The sequence below is a fragment of the Ursus americanus genome, chromosome 2 (genome assembly GCF_024610735.1).
Source record: "Ursus americanus isolate L20-20 chromosome 2, mUrsAme1.1.p, whole genome shotgun sequence".
Classification (NCBI taxonomy): Eukaryota; Metazoa; Chordata; class Mammalia; order Carnivora; family Ursidae; genus Ursus; species Ursus americanus.
Window position 1 is genome coordinate 16,042,424 of NC_142128.1, and position 22,549 is coordinate 16,064,972.

The 22,549-nt window shown below is 43.3% G+C and overlaps 1 protein-coding gene and 1 pseudogene across 3 annotated transcripts in view; one reads left to right on the forward strand and one right to left on the reverse strand.

Annotated features, from left to right (window-relative positions):
* The window catches only part of ITGAM (integrin subunit alpha M), a 39,313-nt gene extending 17,805 nt beyond the window's left edge, over positions 1–21,508 (reverse strand). For 2 of the 3 annotated variants that reach the window (XM_087868550.1, XM_045786079.2), the window contains exons 1-12: positions 21,374–21,508; positions 19,928–20,036; positions 15,587–15,690; positions 15,207–15,277; positions 14,943–15,060; positions 9,154–9,284; positions 8,292–8,437; positions 7,416–7,569; positions 6,006–6,156; positions 5,301–5,380; positions 1,283–1,412; positions 857–999 (exon numbers count right to left, since the gene is read on the reverse strand). In XM_087868550.1, coding sequence (XP_087724676.1) covers positions 857–999; positions 1,283–1,412; positions 5,301–5,380; positions 6,006–6,156; positions 7,416–7,569; positions 8,292–8,437; positions 9,154–9,284; positions 14,943–15,060; positions 15,207–15,277; positions 15,587–15,690; positions 19,928–20,036; positions 21,374–21,401 — 1,365 coding nt within the window. In that variant the 5' untranslated portion in view covers positions 21,402–21,508. The remainder of the gene's footprint in view (positions 1–856; positions 1,000–1,282; positions 1,413–5,300; positions 5,381–6,005; positions 6,157–7,415; positions 7,570–8,291; positions 8,438–9,153; positions 9,285–14,942; positions 15,061–15,206; positions 15,278–15,586; positions 15,691–19,927; positions 20,037–21,373) is intronic. The other variant, XM_045786080.2, reaches the window with a different exon arrangement.
* Positions 9,399–10,005, forward strand: LOC123784788 (prefoldin subunit 4 pseudogene; annotated as a pseudogene).
* Positions 21,509–22,549: the final 1,041 nt, after the last annotated feature.

Consider the following 22,549-nt stretch of genomic DNA (forward strand, 5'->3'; position numbering starts at 1 on the left):
AAAGAAAGAGGGGGGGTAATCAGAAGGGGGAATGAAACATGAGAGACTATGGACTATGAGAAACAAACTGAGGGCTTCAGAGGGGAAGGGGGTGGGGGAATGGGATAGACTGGTGATGGGTAGTAAGGAGGGCACGTATTGCATGGTGCACTGGGTGTTATACACAACTAATGAATCATCGAGCCTTACATCGGAAACCGGGGATGTACTGTATGATGACTAACATAATATAATAAAAAATCATTAAAAAAAAAAAAAGAAAGAAAAGTGAGGGGCCCCTGGGTGGCTCAGCCAGTTAAGCGTCGAACACTTGATATCAGCTCAGGTCATGATCTCAGGGTCATGCGATCAAGCCCTGCGTCGGGCTCCATGCATGGAGCCTGCTTAATATTCTCTCTCTCCCTCTGCCCCTGCCCCCCCACCCACTCACACTCTCTGTCTTTTTATCTTTTTATTTTTTTAAAGATTTTATTTATTTATTTGACAGAGAAAGAGACAGCCAGCAAAAAAGGGGACACAAGCAGGAGGAGTGGGAGAGGAAGAAGCAGGCTCCCAGCGGAGCAGGGAGGCCGACGCAGGGCTCGATCCCAGGACCCTGGGATCATGATCTGAGCCAAAGGCAGACGCTTAACGACTGAGCCACCCAGGCGCCCCACACTCTCTGTCTTTTTAAAAAGGAAAAGTGAGGACACAACATTCTCAAATGCAAAGCTTATTCCTGTGACTTTCCAGCTCAAAGCCGTCTGAAAGCTCCTTTACAAACTGACACACACGGCACCTGATGAGCCCATCCGGGAATGTCAGCCCCCGGGGCACCTCTGTTTGCACATTTGTGCTCCACGTGCTCTGCCCTTACCTGGCTGCCCTTGATGACCGAGGTGGCCTCCCAGGTACCAGCATTCTCTCTGAACATTACCACCAGGCCAATGTGCTGATATCGAGGCGCCCCAAGAACCAGGTTTTGTACCCTGCTCCTCAAGATGACTTCAGCAGCATAACCTGGAGATGGTGATCTGAGAAGGTAAGTGCTTTACTTCACAGACCTTGCCTCCTCTGAGAGACCCATCCCTTGAGTAGGGGCAATGTAGGAGCCTCAGGCTCAGTAGGGATAACTGGATCTTTCACTCTATTCCCCTTCGTTAACATAATTAAATTGAAATTTTGAAATTTCTGTCTTTAAAGTTATTCCGAGGGCCCAAAAAAGATCCAATGATAATATATGCTAATTGAGTTATGCCATATCCTGACCCCTTCTTGAAGTTACCCTGCCCTTTCCACTTACCCAAGTAAGCATCGTTCATGTCTGAATCTATCCTGGTTGTGTTGATGAAGGTGAATTTATCCTTTGACACGTGAAGAAAGGCTCCACCAGCCCAGTCAAAGCTCCCCACAGCACCTAGCAAGACGCCATTCTGGGAAACAGGGTAGAACAAGATTGAGCAACCTGCAACTTCCGTGCAATCCTTGTCCAAATTCCAGTAGCTTTTTTCACAGAAATAGAACAAACAATCCTAAAATTTGTACGGAACCACAAAAGACCCCAAAGAGCCAAAGCACTTTGGTGCAGCCACTGTGGGAAACAGAACAGAGGTTCCTCAAAAATGTAAAAATAGAACTACCAGATGATCCAGCAATCCTACTTCTGAGTATTTATCCAAAGGAAATGAAAACACTAACTCAAAAACTATCTGCACCCCCAAGTCCATGAAGCATCATTTATAATAGCCAAGACATAGGGGCACCTGGGTGGCTCAGTCGGTTGGGCGTCCAACTCTTGATTTCAGCTCAGGTCATGGTCTTGAGTTTATGGGATTGAGCCCCATGTTGGGCTCCACGCTCGGCATGGAGTCCGCTTGAGATTCTCTCCCTCTGGCTCTGCCCCTCCCCCCACTCACACTCACTCACTCTTGCTCTCTTCTTCAAAATAAAATCTTGAAAAAATAATTTTTAAAAAAAATAGCCAAGCTATGGAAAAAATCTAAGTGCCCATCAATGCATGAATAAAGAAAATGTGATACATGATGCAATGGAATAGTATTCTGTCATAAAAAAGAAGAAAATCCTGCCATTTGTGACAACATGTATGGACTGACTTTGAAGGGATTATGCTAAGCAAAATAAGTCGGAGAGAGACAAATAGAGTATGATCTCACTTATATGTGGACTCTAAAAACAAAACAAAACTGAATTATATAGATGCAGAGAACAGATTTGTGGTCGCAAAAGGCAATGGGTTGGGAGGGTAGGTAAAATGGGTGATGATAGTCAAATGATGGTACAAATTTCCAGTTATTAAATAAATAAATGCAGGGATGTAATATAAAGCACAGTGAGTATAGTTAATAAAACTATAATGTATATTTGAAAGTTGTGAAGAAAATAAATCTTATTACCAAGAAGCAGTCCCAAATGGAGACTATAAAAATGAGAATGAATGAGGCAGAAGAGCAACTCAGTGATATAGAAGATAAAGTGATGGAAAATAAGGAAACTGAAAAGAACAGAGAAAGAGGGCGCCTGGGTTGCTCAGTCAGTTAAGCATCTGCCTTCAGCTCAGGTCATGATCCCAGGGTGCTGGGATCGAGTCTAGCATAGGGCTCCTTGCTCAACGGGGAGTCTGCTTCTCCCTCTGGCCCTCCCCTCTCTTGTGCTCTCTCTCTCTCTCATTCTCTCTCAAATAAATAAATAAAATCTTTAAAAATAATTTAAAGAATAAAAAATAAAAATACATTGAGATACCACCTTACACCAGTTAGAATGGCAAAAATAGACAAGGCAAGAAACAACAAATGTTGGAGAGGTTGTGGAGAAAGGGGAGCCCTCTTACACTGTTGGTGGGAATGCAAGCTGGTACAGCCACTCTGGAAAACAGTATGGAGGGTCCTCAAAAAGTTAAAAATAGAGCTACCCTATGACCCAGCAATTGCACTACTGGGTTTTTACCCCAAAGATACAGATGTAGTGAAAAGAAGGGCCACATGCACCCCAATGTTCATAGCAGTAATGTCCACAATAGCCAAACTGTGGAAGGAGCCGAGATGCCCTTCAACAGACAAATGGATAAAGAAGATGTGGTTCATATATACAATGGAATATTACTCAGCCATCAGAAAGAATGATTACTCAACATTTGCATCAACATGGATGGAACTGAAGGAGATTATGCTAAGTGAAATAAGTTAAGCAGAGAAACACAATTATCATATGGTTTCACTTATTTGTGGAACATAAGGAATAGCAGAGAGGACATTAGGAGAAGGAAAGGAAAAATGAAGGGGGGGACACAGAGGGGGAGATGAACCATGAGAGACTATGGACTCCGGGAAACAAACTGAGGGTTTTAGAGGGGAGGGTGTGGCAGATGGGCTAGCCCAGTGATGGGTATTAAGGAGGGCACGTATTGCATGGAGCACCGGGTGTTATACACAAACAATAAATCATGGAACATTACATCAAAAACTAATGATGTACTGTATGGTGACTAACATAACATAATTTTTTTAAAAAAAAGAATAGAGAACCCAGAAATGGACCCTCAACTCTACACTCAACTAATCTTTGACAAAGCAGGAAAGAATATCCAATGGAAATAGACAGTCTCGTCAACAAATGGTATTGGGAAAACTGGATAGCAACATGTAGAAGGATGAAACTGAACCACTTTCTTATACTATACACAAAAATAAACTCGAAATGATGAAAGACCTCAATGTGAAACAGGAATCCGTCAAAATCCTAGAGGAGAACACAGGCAGCAACCTCTTTGACCTCAGCCACAGCAACTTCCTGTTAGACATGTATCCAAAGGCAAGAAAAACAAAAGCAAAGATGAACTATCAGGACCTCATCGAAATGAAAAGCTTTTGCATAGCAAAGGAAGCAATCAACAAAACTAAAAGGCAACCTATGGAATGGGAGAAGATATTTGCAAATGTCTTATCAAATAAAGGGCTAGTATCCAAGATCTATAAAGGACTTATCAAACTCAACACCCAAAAAACAAGAAATCCAATCAAGAAATTGACAGAAGACATGAATAGACACTTTTTCAAAGAAGACATCCAGATCGCCAACAGAACATGAAAAAGGGCTCCATATCACTTGGCATCAGGGAAATACAAATCACCATACAGTACATCCCCGAATCAAAACCACAGCGAGATACCACCTCACACCAGTCAGAATGGCTAAAATGAACAACTCAGGAAACAACAGATGTTGGTGAGGATGTGGAGAATGGAAACCCTCTTACACTGTGGGTGGGAATGCAAACTGGTGCGGCCACTCTGGAAAACAGTATGGAGGTTCCTCAAAAAGTTAAAAATAGAGCTACCCTATAACCCAGCAATTGCACTACTGGGTATTTACCCAAAGGATACAAACATCATGATTCGAAGGGGTACCTGCACCCCAATGTTCATAGCAGCAATGTCCATGATAGCCAAAGTATGGAAAGAGCCCAGATGTCCATCGACAGATGAATGGATACAGAAGATGTGGTGTATACATATACAATGGAATATTACTCAGCCATCAAAAAGAATGAAATTTTACCATTTGCGATGACGTGGATGGAACCAGAGGGTATTATGCTAAGTGAAATAAGTTAGAGAAAGACAATTACTATATGATTTCACTCACATGTGGCATTTAAGAAACAAAACAGATGAACCAGGGGTAGATAAGGAGGGAAGGGAAAATAAAATAAGGTGAAAATAGAGATTGAGGCAAACCATAAGAGACGCTGAACTTACGGAAACAAACTGAGGGTTACTGGAGGGGAGGTGGGGGGGAAGGGGTAATTGAGTGATGGGCATTAAGGAGGGCACTTGATGTAATCAGCACTGGGTGTTATATACAACTAATGAATCATTAAATTCTACCCCTGAAACAAATCATACAGTATATGTTAACTAAACTGAATTTAAATAAATAATTTTTAAATTTTTTTGAATTTTCAAAAAAGGAAATAAACCTTAGAGTTTTCATCACAAGAAAAAATTTTTGTAACCTATGTAGTGGTGAATATTAATTAGACTTATTGTAGTGATCATTTCACAATCTATGCATATATCAGATCATTATGTTGTATACCTGAGGCTAATATCATATCATATATATCCGGTGTATCTCAACAACAACAAAAAAAAAACAGGATTGACAAGGAAAAGAAAAGGGACCACTGTTCCCCATCAAAGAAGTGCCTCCCAACAAGTACTCATTGCAGATAAAAGCCCCCAAGCCCTTGCACCTCTTCCCCTTCCTCTTGCCCAATCCCAATTTAATGAAGGGCCACTTACAGAGGTGATGGCAGCACTGAAGCCTTCCTGAGACATCTCATGCTCAAAGGAGCTGGTACCTCCTGACTGAGTACCTCCTCCTACATGAAAGAAAGCAGAAGAGAGGGAACTCAAATGCTACGGTGACCAGGCAAAAGGAGGCTCAGATGGCAGCTGGGCTGAATTAGAAAGCTATATACCCCTTTAAAAGAGATGGTGGCTCTTTGGCTCCAACTGGTTTTTGCTGCATGGGAATGCGGTCTAATCTTCCAACTTTTTAAGACAAACCATAAATCCAGATTGCATATGAACCTTCCCCCAGTTTTTTAAATGCTTTTAATCATTAAATATTTATTGAGCACCTTCTGTGTACCAGGCACTATTCTAGACACTGGAGATACAGGGAATCAAACAGACACATGTTGGCAACATATCCAAATTCTTGGAAAAAGACTGTGTGAGTTTTGGCTCCCCTACCCTCCAATTTTCCAGCCTATAGCCAAGGCTTGCAAAGTAAAGATAAAGTCGAGACCCTTTGATTTCAAAGGAAATGACCAAGTGAGGCCAGAGTTGCTAGGAACTAGAGGAAGTGGAGAGAGAGTTGAATTAATCCTAAGAGTCAGGATACCAAGGGTTAGGAGGTTCTAGTTTCTAGAGGGGAAATGCCTGTTGGAGGGTAAGAGGCTGGCCCTGGGGCTGCTGCAGGAATGTGAAACCTCAGCTTACCCTCAATTGCAAAGATCTTTTCCTGAAGCTGGTTTTGAATGGTCTTCAGAGCTTCAAAGTTATTCACCCGAAACACGTGATCACGAGGAGGCTTGGATGCAATGGTATTAAGCTCTTCACGATGTTTTAGATTGTTGAAAGCTTCTCCCACCTGTTACCAAGGAATAGAGGCCAAATCAGACACCATCGGGGGTTAGCAGTCTCATCCAGCAAAGAAAATTCTGCAGGAAAAGAATCTGAAACAGTATCTGTCAAGTGAGGGAATGCACCAGAAGGCCCCTGGGACAGGGCCACCTAGTATAGTAAAACGGGTTATGCACTGCATGGGGCATTCTGTCAAGGGAGTAATTAGGAACTGAAATCCAGCCTTTGGTCCCTTTGCTGTGCCATGCCTCCTGGTGTGGAGCTGACCTCTCCCCAGAGTATAAGGAGTCTTCCTCTCTATGAAGCGGTTCCCTACTTGCCAAGCCATCCACCGATGATGATACCTTTTTCTATGTCATACGAGGTACTGTGGTAGTTTGATTATACTGATGATCCCAACTCTTTACCCCTTCCTATATCCAAGCCTTTGCCCCCAAAACTTTGCTGTACCCCCTTACTCATGGGAGAGTAATCTGCCCTACTTATCTCCAGGTGCAGCCATGAGTCGTGCTAATATCCATTGGCTAATGGATATTATCATACATGATGCAGACAGAGGCTTCAAAAAGCGCTTGCCACATTTCCATTTGCTCTTTTGTTCCTCTGCCTTCACCGTGAGGACATGCCCAGGCTAGCCCACGGGAGGATAACACAGGGAGCAGTAGAACCAAGATACCCCAGTTGTTCCAGCCATGCCAGTCCAGCAAACAGACCTAAGTGGCAACCCTCAGAAACGGAGAGAGCTCAGCCAAGATCGGCAGAGCTGCTAACCAACCTCCAAATGGATACAGATGTAAGAGGGAGCCGGTCAAAACCAGAAAAATTGCCCAGCTGAACTACAGACTCATTTATTTTTTTAAAGACTGAATTCTAAGATAATCTGTGACACAGCAACATTGTAACAGTCGTTAACTGATACAGGCCCATATGGGCTAGCAGTGCCCCTTGGCCCACCTTGGTTTTAGGGATTTTTCAAACTGAAGGAAGGGTATATCCAAACAGAAACCCTTCACAGAAGAGAAGAGAAGAGAAGAGAAGAGAAGAGAAGAGAAGAGAAGAGAAGAGAAGAGAAGAGAAATAAAGAAAAGAGAAGAGAAGAGAAGAGAAGAGAAGAGAAGAGAAGAGAAGAGAAAAGAAAAAAGAAGAGAAAAGAAAAGAAAAGAAAAGAAAAGAAAAGAAAAGAAAAGAAAAGAAAAGAAAAGAAGAAAACTTCCACAGAAGCACCAGTTCCACAGAAGCACCAGGCCAGAGAGCCACATTTCCTACCCCAATGACATAGCGAATGATCCCCTCTCTGTCTGCTTCAGGGATGACATCCTTGTAATCCAAGGGATCGTCAAACTTTTCTCCATCTGTGATGACAACTAGGATCTTAAGGGCATTCTCCCGGGCTCCACTGCTGCTGTGAAACAGTTCTCTTCTGTCCAGGGAAGAGGAAAGAAAAGTCAAATGTGAATAGACAGACATACTCTGAATGCTAGGGAGGGCGTGTCAGCAATCACAGACACAGATGCAGCTCAGAGGGGTTTGGGCTCCCCTGGAATGAACACTGAGACGCGGCTGCCCCAAGACCTGGAAAGGCAGCAAGAGAAGGGAGAAGAGTGGAAGGACAGGAAATCTTCACTGCCTTTATATACTTTTGCACAGATTGATTTTTTTTCTTTACCTTAGCATTATTCCTTTTAAGTGAAAACAAATGTTTAAGCATAATTGGGCCCTCGGAAACCTTTCCTGGTTTGACGCAACAGCTCTCTAGCTCATCTTCCTGAACTTTTATCCCAACCCCCACCCTCACCTCTACACACACACACACACACACACACACACACACACATCAGAGTGACCTTCCAAAACAAGATATGATGACATCTCTTCACCGCTTAAAACATTCAGTGGATCCCCACTCGCTTTTCAGTTGCCTTAAGTGACCTGACCTCAAATGATCTCCATAGCCTCCTCTAATCTCCCCTTCACTCCTACCTTTACTCACAACTTGTATTTCATGACTGTGCCATCCAGAGTCCCTCCTCCACCTTTACACATATCCTTTACCCCATTCCTCTCCGAACAACCCCCTTCATTATTTGAATCCCAGTAAAAAAAATTTTCACCTCCTCCTTCCATCCTAAGCAAAGAGCTTACACGACTTTGAGGATTCCTGTGGCAGTGTGTGTCCTCCCGTACAGCTGTCTTATTGGATTCACCAGAAGTTGTGGCTTAGGGTTTTCCTTGAACTTATTGAAGGTGAAATGGGTCTGGAACTCTTCAGAGAACTGCATCAAAGAAAACTGGGAAGAGGCATCTGGCATTACATTGGAGAAGGTGACCCTCCTCACACTTACCCATCTCCCAGGAAGCCCTACCTAAATCTTGAAACATTCCAGCCTCCAAACCCCTCCAGATTCTACACTGTCCCCCATCCTTCTGCCTCACCAGGACAGAGATCTGCCATCAGCTCCCACTTCTAAGTACTAGAACTCAGCCAGAGATGATATGTGAGTGTTATCTCCCATACCAACCCTTATCAATTAGTCAGAGCTGCCTGCTTTACAGAGGGCTGGAAGAAGCTGAGGCTGCATCCAGACAGAGCAAGAAAGAGAATCAGGAAAGAAAACCATGATCAGGGGCACCTGGGTGGCTCAGTCGTTAAGCATCTGACTTCGGCTAAGGGCGTGATCCCAGGGTCCTGGGATCGAGCCCCGCATCAGGCTCCCTGCTCGGCTGGGAGCCTGCTTCTTCCTCTCCCACTCCCCCTGCTTGTGTTCCCTCTCTCGCTGGCTGTCTCTCTCTCTGTCAAATAAATAAATAAAATCTTAAAAAAAAAAAATCTACCTACCCTAAAAAAAAAAAAAAAAGAAAGAAAGAAAGAAGAAAAAGAAAACCATGATCAACTGGCAATTTGGCAATGTCTGCAATAGGAGTAAAAGGGGAACGTGGCGGCCTGGTTGCCACGTATTTGCCAGCCTTATATGAGCCATTTCCTAATCTACCCATATGCCCTCACCAAGGTTTTGGAGTTCTTGAATCGATCCATCACAGTTGAGACAAACTCCTTCATCCGCTGAAAGTCAATGGGGTTGATGCTACCAGAACCATCAATCAAGAAGGCAATATCACTGTCTTGCCGAGGGCACTCTTGGGGAACAAGAGAAAGAGCGTGAACTAATTAAGTACTAGAGACTGGGGTTCATTGTTTGCACGTCAGCTCTCTGCTAAGCAGTGAAAATAAAAGGTAAACAATAGGAACCCATGTTCCAAGTTTAATAAAAACATGGACACAATCCCAAGATCACAGCCACCAGGAAGAAAGCATCTGCCAGAAAATACTGTTGCTACTTTTGAAGATCAACAAAAGATCAACGAACGTTCCTGGAATACAAGTAGAATCACATAGCTGAAGGAAGAAATAGAAGTAAAAAAGAAACAACTACAAAATTTAGAAGATGCTTGTAAGGACATCATGCTTGCAGATAGATGACTACTGCTTAACGATACTTTATCAAATTGGTGATGTTTTCATTAGCCATTCACAAGAATAAATACAAGAAATGTTAGGAGAAGCAAAGAAAAGTTTGCAGGAAGAAACCGATGCCTGAGAATCTAGAGTGGAATCAGTCCAGCAGGTGTTAGCATATTTAAAATCTCAATTATATGCAAAATTTGGGAGCAAAATCAATCTTGAGGCTGAGGAAAGTTAAACATTTTATAATACTTTCTAAAATTTGTTTAATAAACTTGAATATCGTTTAATACGATTTGAAAGATGCATGAAGTATAGAAAACTTGGACTAATTCTGCCCGAGGAAGTCAGGAAAAATGATGATATCAGAGCTAATTCTGAAAATGAGAAATAATTTGCCAGAAATACAAAGGGAGAAATAAATTACAGGAAAAAAAGGAATAGCACATATAACGATAGGCTGGATGTCCTCCTCCCTTCTGTCCCCAGCCCTAAATCCACTTTTTACCCTCCTCCAATCTGCTCTGCACCCCAGGAAGTCAGACCACATGGACCACATGCATTTTGGGCTCCTTCGCCCTCTGATTTCTACTTGGATTTGCCCAATTACGAGCCTCAACAGAAGATTGGAGGGAGTGAAGAGTGAGATCAGAGTATTCTCCCCTTACTCCCCCCCCCCACCCCCGGAAGTTTGCTTTGGGCCAGCTGTGTCCCTCAATGGAAGAGCACTGTTCCTTCAAGGAAGCACACTCCAGACAACTCTCTCTCCTTCTGAATTCTGGTTACTTCTCCCTCTCCTTGTCCAATCAGCCTAGGAGTGGTAACAGCTCTGCTGCTGCTTGCCCTGGGTTCCTGGATCATCCACTGTAGTTCCCTAAGACTCTCTCAAACCTTTAAAATTAGTCCCTTTGTAAATACACCCTTCTCCGATTATTCTAACTGGAGTGTACCATCTATTCCAGTCAAAACCCTGACTGATACAAAGGAAATGAACAGAAAAGAATTCTGCAGAATTGAGGGATGGAAATGGCACTACTAAGATAAATCTGTGTGATGCGAATAGAGATAAGCTTATGTCATTAAGCAGAGGAGAGTTGGGAAGGGCCTCTCTATCCCAAAAAAGAAGTTCTATTTTATCCCTTAGGCAGTGGAAAGCCACTGAAGTTTTCTTAGAAAAGGAGACAAGGTGATCTTTTTTGTGTTTAGAAAGATTACTGTAGCAATGAAAAGTTTCTAGCCACTCTATTCATGATTGCCAAACATTGGAAACCACCCAAACATCTTTCCATGTGTGAACAGATGAACTTGTGACTGGGACTGGGGTAAATCTATGCAATGGAATATTATTTGGGAATAAAAAAGGAAAGAACTACTGATAGACACAACGACATGGATGAATTGCAAATACATTATGCTAGTGAAAGAAGCCAATCTCAAAAGCTTATAATTCCATTTATGTAGCTTTCTTGAAAAGACAAACTATATAGTGGTGGGGAACAAATTAGTGAGTGCCAAGGACTGGGATGGAGAGAGAAAAGGCAACTAACTATAAAGAGATATAGCATGAGGGGCCCTGGGTGGCTCAGTAAGTTAGTGTCTGCCTTCTGCTCGGGTCATGATCCCAGGGTCCTGGGATCGAGCCCTGCGTTGGGCTCCCTGCTCAGTGGGGAGCCTGCTTCTCCCTCACCTTCTGCCTGCTGCTCCCCCTGCTTGGGCTCTCTTTCTCTCTGTGTCAAATAAATAAATCAAATTTTTAAAAAAGAGAGAAAGAGATAGCGTGAAGGATTTTTTAGGGGAGTAACAGAACTCTTGTATTCTATTCATGTTGGGTTTGTGGGGTTTTTTTTAAGATTTTATTTTTAGGGACGCCTGGGTGGCTCAGTCAGTTAAGTGTCTGCCTTTAGCTTGGGTCATGATCCCAGGGGCCTGGGATGGAGTCCTGCATCCGCCTTCTTGCTCAGTGGGGAGTCTGCTTCTCCCTCTGCCTGCTGCTCCCCCTGGGATAAATAAATAAAATCTTTATAAAAAATGATTTTTTTTTAAGTAATCTCTACAACCAGCATGGGGCTGGAACCCACAACCCGGAGATCAAGCGTCACATGCTCTACCGACTGACCCAGCCATGTACCCCATGTTCATGCTTTTTTTTATGAAAATCTATACATACCTTAAAATTCAGGGAACTGTACACTAAAAGAAAAAAGGCTAATTTTACTGTATGATCTTTGAAAAAAATAAAATTACCCAAAAAAATGATTGGCTTTTTAAAAATAGTTAAGCAGATTCTAACATTTATATGGAAAATATACAAAGAAAATTAACCAGAAAAATTGTTGAAAATCTCAAAGATATGTTCAATGAAAAATAATCAAGTGTGTACAACATGCTACCATTTGTGGCACAAAGTGAAGACTATAGATATGTTTCTGTTTGTGAATATAGAATATCTCCATAAGACACAAGAAACTGCTAACAGTGGTTGAATCCCAGGAAGAAAACAGTAGGCTGGGGGAACCAAGAGAGAGAAGTGTTATGTGCTTAAGTGCTGCTTGAATTTTGAATCATTTTTAAAGAACTGAAAATGATTTTTAAAAAGAAAAGTATAGGGGCGCCTGGGTGGCTCAGTCGTTAGTATCTGCCTTCGGCTCAGGGTGTGATCCCGGGGTCCTGGGATCAAGCCCCACATCAGGCTCCTCTGCTGGGAGCCTGCTTCTTCCTCTCCCACTCCCCTGCTTGTGTTCCCTCTCTCGCTGGCTGTCTCTCTGTGTCAAATAAATAAATAAAATCTTAAAAAAAGAAAAAGAAAAGTATGGGGGCACCTGGGTGGCTCAGTCGTTAAGCGTCTGCCTTCGGCTTGGGGCGTGATCCCAGGGTTTTGGGATCAAGCCCTGCATCGGGCTCCCTGCTCCTCTGGGAGCCTGCTTCTCCCTCTCCCACTCCCCCTGCTTATGTCCCCTCTCTCACTGGCTGTCTCTGTCAAATGAATAACTAAAATCTAAAAAGAAAAAAGAGAAAAGAAAAGTATGGAATCCTGAGAGTGAGGACTGAAGAGAGAAATGTAAGAGCTGAAGCCACAGAAGTGAATGCAATTGGGCAGGAAGAACACATGGACAAGAATAGAAGCTGTAACCTGGTACCCCTACACATGCGAAGAGGCAGAGGAAGATGGCCTGGAGATGAAGTTTAGCAGAAGCCCTTGGCAGCGGAAGAAGCAAGAAGAAGGGAGGGGAGGGGGAGTGGAAGGGAGGGGAAGAGGAGAAGAAGGGAGGAGAGGGGAAGGGAGAAATCTGGAGCCAAGGTGTTTAGGGAAGGAAGAGATGATCTCTAGGTCACATCAGAAAAGTCAGTAAACATGAGGACAGAATAGAGATTGGCATTTAGGGAGTCACAGATGCCATTTGCAAGAGGAAGATTTATATGATGGTGAGACAGAAGCCAGATGTCAGGGGGTGAAGAATGGTGATGTGGAGGAAGTGGAAACAAGAGGAGAGAACTCTGTCAAAAAGTTTGGTTGTGAAGGAAAGGAGAAATAGCAGATGTAGAGGAGACCAGGGAGAGGAAAGGTTATTTTCATTGCTATCAATATTGGTGGTTGATTGTTTTTAAGATATGGGTAAATGTGAGTATGTTTACGTTCAAAGGAGGGGGAGAAATTTAAGCTCCTGGAGAGAATGAATGATTGAGGATGTGGGCTTCGAGTTGGTGATGTGATAAAGCCCCAAAAGCCCAGATAGAAGAGTGATTCATGGAAAGGCGGATGGTCAGGTCTCCCTCTAAAACCAGGGAGACACTGCCAAGGGTGGTACCATTGCAAAATTTGAACAGGGAGAAGGAGTTCATCCCTGGCAACCTTGATTTTCTTTGTGAAGAAGGAAGGAAGGTTATCTGTTGAGAGTAAAGTACAAAGGAGCAGAGCTTGAGGGGGGAAAAAATAACTATGAAAGGAAGACATATCTGCCCTTGGTGACAGAACCAACTTGAAGACAAGGAAAAGGATGGCCAAGCAGTTGAAATAAGTGGCAGAAAGCAGCTTGAAAAAAAGATTCAGTCACTCACTCACTCACTCACTCACTCTCTTTCAATCAACAAATGTTTGGGGAGCAAGGGTGTGGTAGGCAGCCACCAAGATGGTGCACAAGGTTCTCATCTCCTGGAAATAACACCCTCGCATAGTCACCTTCTCTTGAGTGGGATGGACTTTTTGACTCACTTCAAAGGAACATAAGATGGCAGAAGCAATGTACTATTACTTCTGAGATTAGATTATGAAAAGACTGATGGTCTTTCTTGGGTGTTTTCTCTCTCTCTCTTGCTCTCCTACTCCCTTGTTTACTCACTCTGAGGGAAGTCAGCTGCCCTCGGGGGAGCATTTGTGAGCTGCTCTTTAGGGAACTTCATGTGACAAGCAACTGAGAGAAACCTCCAGCCAACAGCCTGTGAAAACGGTGGCCCTCAGTCCAACAATCTTGTAAATGAGCTTGCAAGTGGATCTTCTTCCCCCAGTCAAGCCTTTAGATGACACCACAGCTCCGGTTTAACAAATTAACTTCAATTTCATGAAAAACCCTGAGACAGAGGCAACCAGCCAAGCCATGCCCAGATTCCTGATTCATAAGAACTACAATATAATGAACGTTTATTGTTTTTAGCTGCTAAGTTTAGGGGCAATTTGTTACGCAGCAATAGATATAAGAGCATAGAGCAATGAGCTAGGGAAGCAGTATCCCTGCTATCATGAAGCCTACATTCTAGAAGAAAGCACAGAAAAGAAACAAGTAAAATATGTATATACAGATATGAAGAAGGTGAAGTATAATAATGTGGTAGGAAGCAATGGTGGAAATGATTAGAAGAGCCACGAAGGAAAGGCCTCTTTGAAGAGGTAACATTTGAGCTGAGATGACAATAATGGGTGGTCAGCTAAGATCTGAGGGAAGAGCTTTCCAGGCTGAAGGAAGAGTAAGTGTAAAGGCCCTGAGGCAGGGATAGCTTTGTGTCATTCTTGGAGAAGAAAGGCAGCCAGAGTGCCTGGAACACAATGGCTGAAGTAGAAAGGTTGCGAGAGCCTCAAGGGCTTTGATCAGGAGACTCAGGCACTTACTCTAAGGATGATGGGGGGGGACATCATCTCACAAAGATGAGTGGATATATCAGGACTTTTCTTAAAGTTCAAGATCCTTGCCTCTCCCCCCACCATCTCTATCGGAGCCCAGTTCCTTCCGGCTTCTGCACCTAGACTTCTAAGTTACCACTCAGGCTGGAAACAGCCCCCATCCCAGTCCTGACCTTACGCTCACACTGGCCATCTGTATTCTGTGACAAAAGCCACCTACCTCTGATCTTCTCTGGGAAACTCTGGGGCTGCTGCCGTAGGTTGGGTCCAAACAGGAAGCATAAGCCATTCACATAGGTGTTCTCCTTACAAGTTTGGTGCACAGTGGGGCCACAGGCCTGGGGAAGGTTGCAGATGGGAGGGGTTGTTCCTGCCTCCTGTCCTTTCCCCCCCAGCACCTCCACCCTCCACAGACCACAGACCAAGCAGCCATGGGCCCCTGACTCCATCCCTCAGGACACTCCCATGACCCAGGACAACTCACCAGCAGTCGGAAAGGTTTGGTGGCAAATGCCAGAGACAGGCCCAGAGACATGTTCACCGCCTCCAGGGGGACTGAGGAGACATATACATATGGTCACCTTCAGGCAGTAAAAGGGGCTCTGTGAAGGTGAACAGAGGTCACTTTGGCCTGGGAGACATGGAGACCTGACAGGTCAAGGAGGACCCCAAGTCCTAGGAAAGGAATGAAGGGGGTACCTGAGGATGTCTGAGGTAGAGTCCGTATACAGCACAGAAGCTAGGCAGCTGAACACCGGGGCCCCCAACAACACACCCCCAATAAAAGGAATGCCTGGAACACCTGGCAGGTGTATGTACAGGTGGAAACCTAGCCCTGGGTCCCAGGGAGGGGCAGTGACTCACGCTGCAGGTGGATGGGCTCACACTTGCCCGTGCTGTAGTCACACTGGTAGAGGCCACCTGTTTGGTTGGCCGCCTTTATCTCCTGGGGGGCTCCAACCACAAACCTGGGGGGCGGTGAGGTAGGAAAATGTCACCACAGGGATAAGAGAAAACTCTGACATGTGGGGAGAGAAGGAGACCATGGAAGTTTGGACACCCAGAAGAAAGTGAGGAGAGCCAACCCTCACATGTATTTCCCAGTTCCCAGAAATAGGAGGAAGACTTAGCAAAGAAAAAAACAGGAAATTTTTAAATCTTGAAAGGGGAAGGGCCTCTCTAAGAATGACACAAAACCAAGAAGTCATTTAAAAGTTGTCGAATCTTATATTGTACACCTGAAACTAATAAAACACCATATGTTAACTATACTAGAATTAAATTTTTTAAAAGATTTTATTTATTTATTTGACAGAGAGAGACAGCCAGCAAGAGAGAGAACACAAGCAGGGGGAGTGGGAGAGGAAGAAGCAGGCTCCCAGTGGAGGAGTCTGATGCGGGGCTCGATCCCAGGACCCCGGGATCACACACTGAGCTGAAGGCAGATGCTTAACGACTGAGTCACCCAGGTGCCCCTAGAATTAAATTTTTTAAAAAATTAATAAATTCAACTATAGACCACAGTCCTTTTCAATAAATTTCTGTATGTGATATCAGGGAAATGCAAATCAAAACCACAATGAGATATCATCTTACACCTGCATCATGGCTAAAATCAAAAAACACAAGAAACAACAGGTGTTGAAAGGATATGGAGAGAGGGGAACCCTCTTGCACTATTGGTGGGAATGCAGACTGGTGCAGCCACTCTGGAAAACGCATGGAGTTTCCTCAAAAAGTTAAAAATAGAACTACCCTACAATCCAGCAATTGCGTTACTGGGTATTTACCCAAAAAATATAAAAATACTAATTCAAAGGGCTACATGTACCTCAAAGTTTATACCCGCATTATCTACAATTGCCAAATTATGGAAAGAGCCTATATGTCCATTCATTGATGAATGGATAAAGAAGATGTGGTATATTGGGGTGCATGACTGGCTCAGTCAGTGGAGCATGTGACTCTTGATCTTGGGGTTGGGAGGTTGAGCCCCATGTTGGGTGTAGAGATTACTTACAAATAAAACTTTTAAAAAAATAGAAGGTATGGTATATACATATATACACAATGGGAATATTATTCGACCATAAGAGAGAATGAAATCTTTCCATTTGCAACGACATGGATGAGCTAGAGAGTATTACGCTAAGCAAAATAAATCAGAGAAAGACAAATACCATATAATTTCACTCATATGTGGAATTTAAGAAACCAAGCCAACAAGCAAAGGGACCAAAAAAAAAAAAGAGAGAGAGAGAGGCAAACCAAGAAACAGACTCAACTACAGAGAGCAAACTGATGGTGACTAGAAGGGAGAGGGGTGGGGTGATGGATTAAATAGGTGATGGGGATTAAGGAGGGCACTTGTGATGAGCACTGGGTGATTATGGAAGTGTTGGGCCACCACATGGTGCACCTGAAACTAATACAACACTGTATCTTAACCACCTGGAATTTAGATTAAAACCTTTTCAATTTTTTCTGTATGTGCACATGGCCAACAGACACATGAACAAACACTCCACATCACGAGCCATCAGGAAAATATAAATCAAAACCACAATGAGGGGCGCCTGGGTGGCACAGCGGTTAAGCGTCTGCCTTCGGCTCAGGGCGTGATCCCGGCGTTACGGAATCGAGCCCCACATCAGGCTCTTCCGCTATGAGCCTGCTTCTTCCTCTCCCACTCCCCCTGCTTGTGTTCCCTCTCTCGCTGGCTGTCTCTATCTCTGTCGAATAAATAAATAAAAAATCTTTAAAAAAAAAAAAACACAATGAGATACCACCTCACACCAGTCAGAATGGCTAACATGAACAAGTCAGGAAACAATAAATGCTAGTAAGGATGCGGAGAAAAGGGAGCCCTCTTACACTGTTGGTGGGAATGCAAGCTGGTACAACCACTCTGGAAAACAGTGCGGAGTTAAAAATAGATGTTAAAAATAGAGCTACCCTAGGACCCAGCAATTGCACTACTAGGTATTTACCCCAAGATAAAAACACAGTGATCTGAAGGGGTACCTGAACCCCAATGTTCATAGCAGTAATGTCCACAATAGCCAAACTGAGGGAGCCCAGATGTCCAGTGACAGATGAATGGATAAAGAAGATGTGGTATATATCTACAATGGAATATTACTCAACCATCAAAAAGGATGAACTCTTACCATTTACATCAATGTGGACGGAACTGGTGGGTATTATGCTGAGCAAAATAAGCCAATCAGACAATTATCATACAGTTTCACTCATATGTGGAATATAAGAAATAGTGCAGAGGATCATTAAGAAGGGAGGGAAAACTGAATGGGAAGAACTAAGAGAGGGAGACGAACCATGAGAGACTCGTAACTCTAGGAAACAAACTGGGGATTGCTGGAGGTGAGGGGGTGGGGGGATGGGGTAACTGAGTGACGGGCATTAAGGAGGGCATGGGATGTGATGAGCACTGGGTATTATATGCAACTGATGAATTACTGAACTCTACCTCTGAAACTAATGAAGTACTATATGTTGACTAATTGAATTTAAATTTAAAAATTTCTGTACAAGCAAAGTCAAAGGACAAACAATAAACTGGGCAGAGAGAGATTAGCAACTCGTGCCACAGACTACTTTCCTCAATATACTTAGAGCTCCTACAAACCAATAAGGAAAAAAAAAAAAACAATAGAAAAATGGGCAACAGATAAGAAAAAGGTGTTCACAGAAAAGTGAATACATCTCTCATTTAAAAATAAGTGCAATTTAAAACTAAATTGAGATACCATATCTCACCTATTCAATTTGCGGATATCAGTAAGTTTGAAAACACACTGGGTTGGCAAATGGGTGGGGAAATAGGTGTTTCCATAAATTTCTGGTGTGAGTGTAAATTGTTGCCACCTCCATGAAGGGTAATCTGGAAAAAACCTATTCGCATCACACATGCAATATGTACCCTTTGATCCAGGAATCCTAATTCTGGGAATTTACTTCCAAACATACTTGCGCATGTGCAAAATGACAGCATTTTTCACATCACAAAAGTTTGGAAACAATCTAATGTCTGTTAAGAAGAGATTTAAATGTAATATCGATGTAAATTACAATATGTCAAAATAATAGAATATGATGCAAGCATAAAAAAGAAAGAGTAAGATAAATAAATCTTTTTAAAAAATGGGGCGCCTGGATGGTGCAGTCAGTGAAGCATCCGACTCTTGGTTTCAGCTCAGACCCTGATCTCAGGGTCATGAGATTGAGCCCCGTGTAGGGCTCTGCACTCCACACAAAGTCTGTTTGAGATTCTCTCTCCCTCTCTCTTTGTCCCTCCACCATGCTCTCTCTTTCTCTCTCTCTCTCTCAAATAAATAAATCTTTAAAAAAAAATGAGTAAGGCCTTTATCTGGTAAAATCACGAAACTCTATTAAGAAAAAAAAAATACAGGGGCGCCTGGGTGGCACAGCGGCTAAGCGTCTGCCTTCGGCTCGGGGCGTGATCCAGGCGTGATGGGATCGAGCCCCACATCGGGTTCCTCTGCTATGAGTCTGCTTCTTCCTCTCCCACTCCCCTGCTTGTGTTCCCTCTCTCGCTGGCTGTCTCTATCTCTGTCAAATAAATTTAAAAAATCTTTAAAAAAAAAAAAAGAAAAGAAAAAAAATACAAAGTTCGGTATAGAGCAGAGGACAGGACATTTTTTCTGGAAAGGTAATATTATTTCCATAACTATTATTTCATATAGGTAAATATTTTAGGCTTTGCAGGCCATATACTCTCTTTTGAAGCCTCTTGATTCTACCATTATTTTAACTCCAAAGCAGCCATAAACAATGAATGGCGAGTTGGGATGAGGGTTGTGTCAATAAAATTTCTTTACAAAAATAGGAAGCAGACTGCAGTTTGAGTATAACGCGTTACAAATTGTGTGTGGGATGGAGGTTAGGAAACTGGGCAACACGCAGCCTAGTTCTTCTCTGGAAGAACCCACAGGAAACCATTTACCAGGGACCCTCCTGAGTAGGGAATGGGGGAAAGGAGTATGTGCTGAGACTTGTTACTATTGCGCTCAATCTTTTGGATTGAGAACTCTGTAACTGTATTACCAATCCAAAAAAATAAATCAAGAAAAAAAAATCAAGGAAATTGTGATTTTTTTTTTCAGGCGTATACATTTTAAAGAGCAAAAGGGTAAGACAGAGACGTCCACCTGCAGTCCTTACCCGGATCCCTCAAGCTGGACCACGCTGTGCCCAAAGCTCCTTGCATTCTCTTGGAAGATCGCTGCTTTTTCAGTCTCCAGGTTGAACCCATCACATAATAAGACCAAGGCTAGAGGAAGGAGAAGCGGTGAGGGCCAGGCGGGGATAAAGCAGCTCGCCTTCCTGTGCCATAAATCTACCTGCTGAAATTCACCCCAACCCAGCATGGAGATGTCTACCTCCCAGGTCTGGCTCTGTTAGCCTGACACTTTTTCTCTAAAGGGCCAGATAATATTTTAGGTTTTCTGGTCCAAGAGGCAAATAGAGTATATTGGCAGGTACTTCTAAAACAAGAGAGAAAATGCATTTCCACAAATTTTTCAATAAGGATATACAAAATATAATAATGGCTCAGTCAGTAGAGCCAGTGACTCTTGATCTCGGGTTTGTGGATTCGAGCCCTACATTGTGCGTAGAGATTGCTTAATAAAATCTTTTTTTTTTAATGTATTAATGAGACAAATGGAATTCTCTGGGGAAGAGAAGATCATTTCACTGGGATTCAAGGATAGTATTCCCTATCATGAAGCGATTCTAAATGCTCATTTGAGGGGCACCTGAGTGGTTCAGTGGGATGAGCAACAGACTCTTGATCTCAGCTCAGGTCTTGATCTCAGGGTCCTGAGTTCAAGCCCCACGTTGAGCTCAATGTTGGGCGTGGAGCCTACTTTTTAAAAAAATTAAAAATTAAAATAAATAAATGCTCATCTGAGACCTACAAAGACAGGTGGGAGGAAGCCTCCCCAGATGCCCACCAGCCTTGGTTTGCTGATTCCTGACCTAAGGACCACCAATGTGGGGGTGCAGTCAGCCGGTCTCTGAACTCCACCCTACCCTGCCATCCTGCTGGTCTGCCCAACAATTAAGTTCCTAAAGACTCTTAATTAGGCAATTTCCTTCCTATGCAATTCTCAAGTGCTTTTTTTTTCCCCTTCTGTGGTTCATTCTCACAAAGTACAGGCATAAAAGGAAACAAACTTGAATCATTTTGGTCAGTCATTCAACTAACATTTACACCTGGATCCTTGGAAAATAGAACGCTGGGCCAAGTGAAGGTGATAAGATGGAATCCAAGAAGAAGCACTCAGAATCCAACAAGCGTTGTGCACCCTTGGGCATATCATTCCACCTCTCTGGGGCCTCAGTTTCCTAATCTGTAAAGTGAAGGGGCCAGCCAAATCCCACTGCATAAGTCTATGAATTTAATTATTCATCCAATCTTCTTTGGGCATGCCATCTTGGTCTGGTTCTACTCTCTACTTGCTCTTGAATCCCTTAGCCTTCCCCAAATCCCCTTTGTCTTCCTCCAGGCTAACTCCTAGATATTCTGTGCCCTCTCTCTCTACTTAGACTCAAAAGATACCCTCCTCCTCCCCCTGAGGGCCCCCCTCCAAGTCCCTGGTGTACCTGGTAACAGAAGGACTCTGTGAGTCATAGCGGGAGAGAGCAGGAACCTTGGGGCTTCATGCACCACTGAGCCACTTCAAGGAAGCCACCAAAGACAGGAAGGACAGAAAAGGAGAAGTCAGTGACAGAAGTCTGTTAGCCATTCAGAGGAAGAGGGTGGAGGCTCAGCCAGCAAGGCCTGCTTGACCTTCTTGAGGCTACGAACAGCCTGTGCTCCCTTCCCACCCAGATCCCTCGCCCAAACCATGAAGATCATTGTCCCAAAGGTGTTCTTTTTTTGCCCACCTGCTTCTAGGGTTGGCCAAGCATTATGAAAAGCAAGCTGAATAGACTTAGGGCCTGCCTCCTGGACCGTGTGTCAAAACATTAATACAGACAAGCACATGTGGGAAGTCACACTGTTTCTCCCTGAAAGCACACTGCAAAATGTCCTTCCTTCCTGCCCAAGGAAATGAGGAGTACCCTTCAGCCAGTGCTGTTCTCCTTTCGTAGCCATCAGAAAGGACAATTCAGGTACAGAGAAACCCCATGCTTTTTAAATATTATTTTGCTTTAAAAAAAAAAAAACTAATGAATCGTTGAACACTACATTAAAAACTAATGATATTCTATATGTTGGCTAATCGAATATAATAAAAAAATTTGTTTTAAAGCCTCAAACCCTTTGTCCAGGAATTTTCACTTCCAGAAATTTATTCTAAGAAATAGTCGAAAAGTACAGTCAAAAACGTATGTACAAGCTTGTTCACCGTGGCACTGTTTTTATTTTTATTTTTATTATTTTTTTGGCATTGTTTTTATACTGAAAATCAAGGACAGCTTAAATACCCAACAACAGAGGGATTGGTAAATAATGCCTCACTCCGTGATATATCCTTACATTCCATCATGTCTACTCACTTATAAATCTGTTTTCAAAGACACAGGATCATAATTTCACATGTTAACCTTCAAGACGAAACTGTTAGTTTTTTGGGGTTTTTTTTTAAGATTTTATTTATTTATTTGACAGAGAGACAGCCAGCCAGCGAGAGAGGGAACACAAGCAGGGGGAGTGGGAGAGGAAGAAGCAGGCTCCCAGCGGAGGAGCCTGATGTGGGGCTCGATCCCATAACGCCGGGATCACGCCCTGAGCTGAAGGCAGACGCTTAACAACGGCGCCACCCAGGTGCCCCA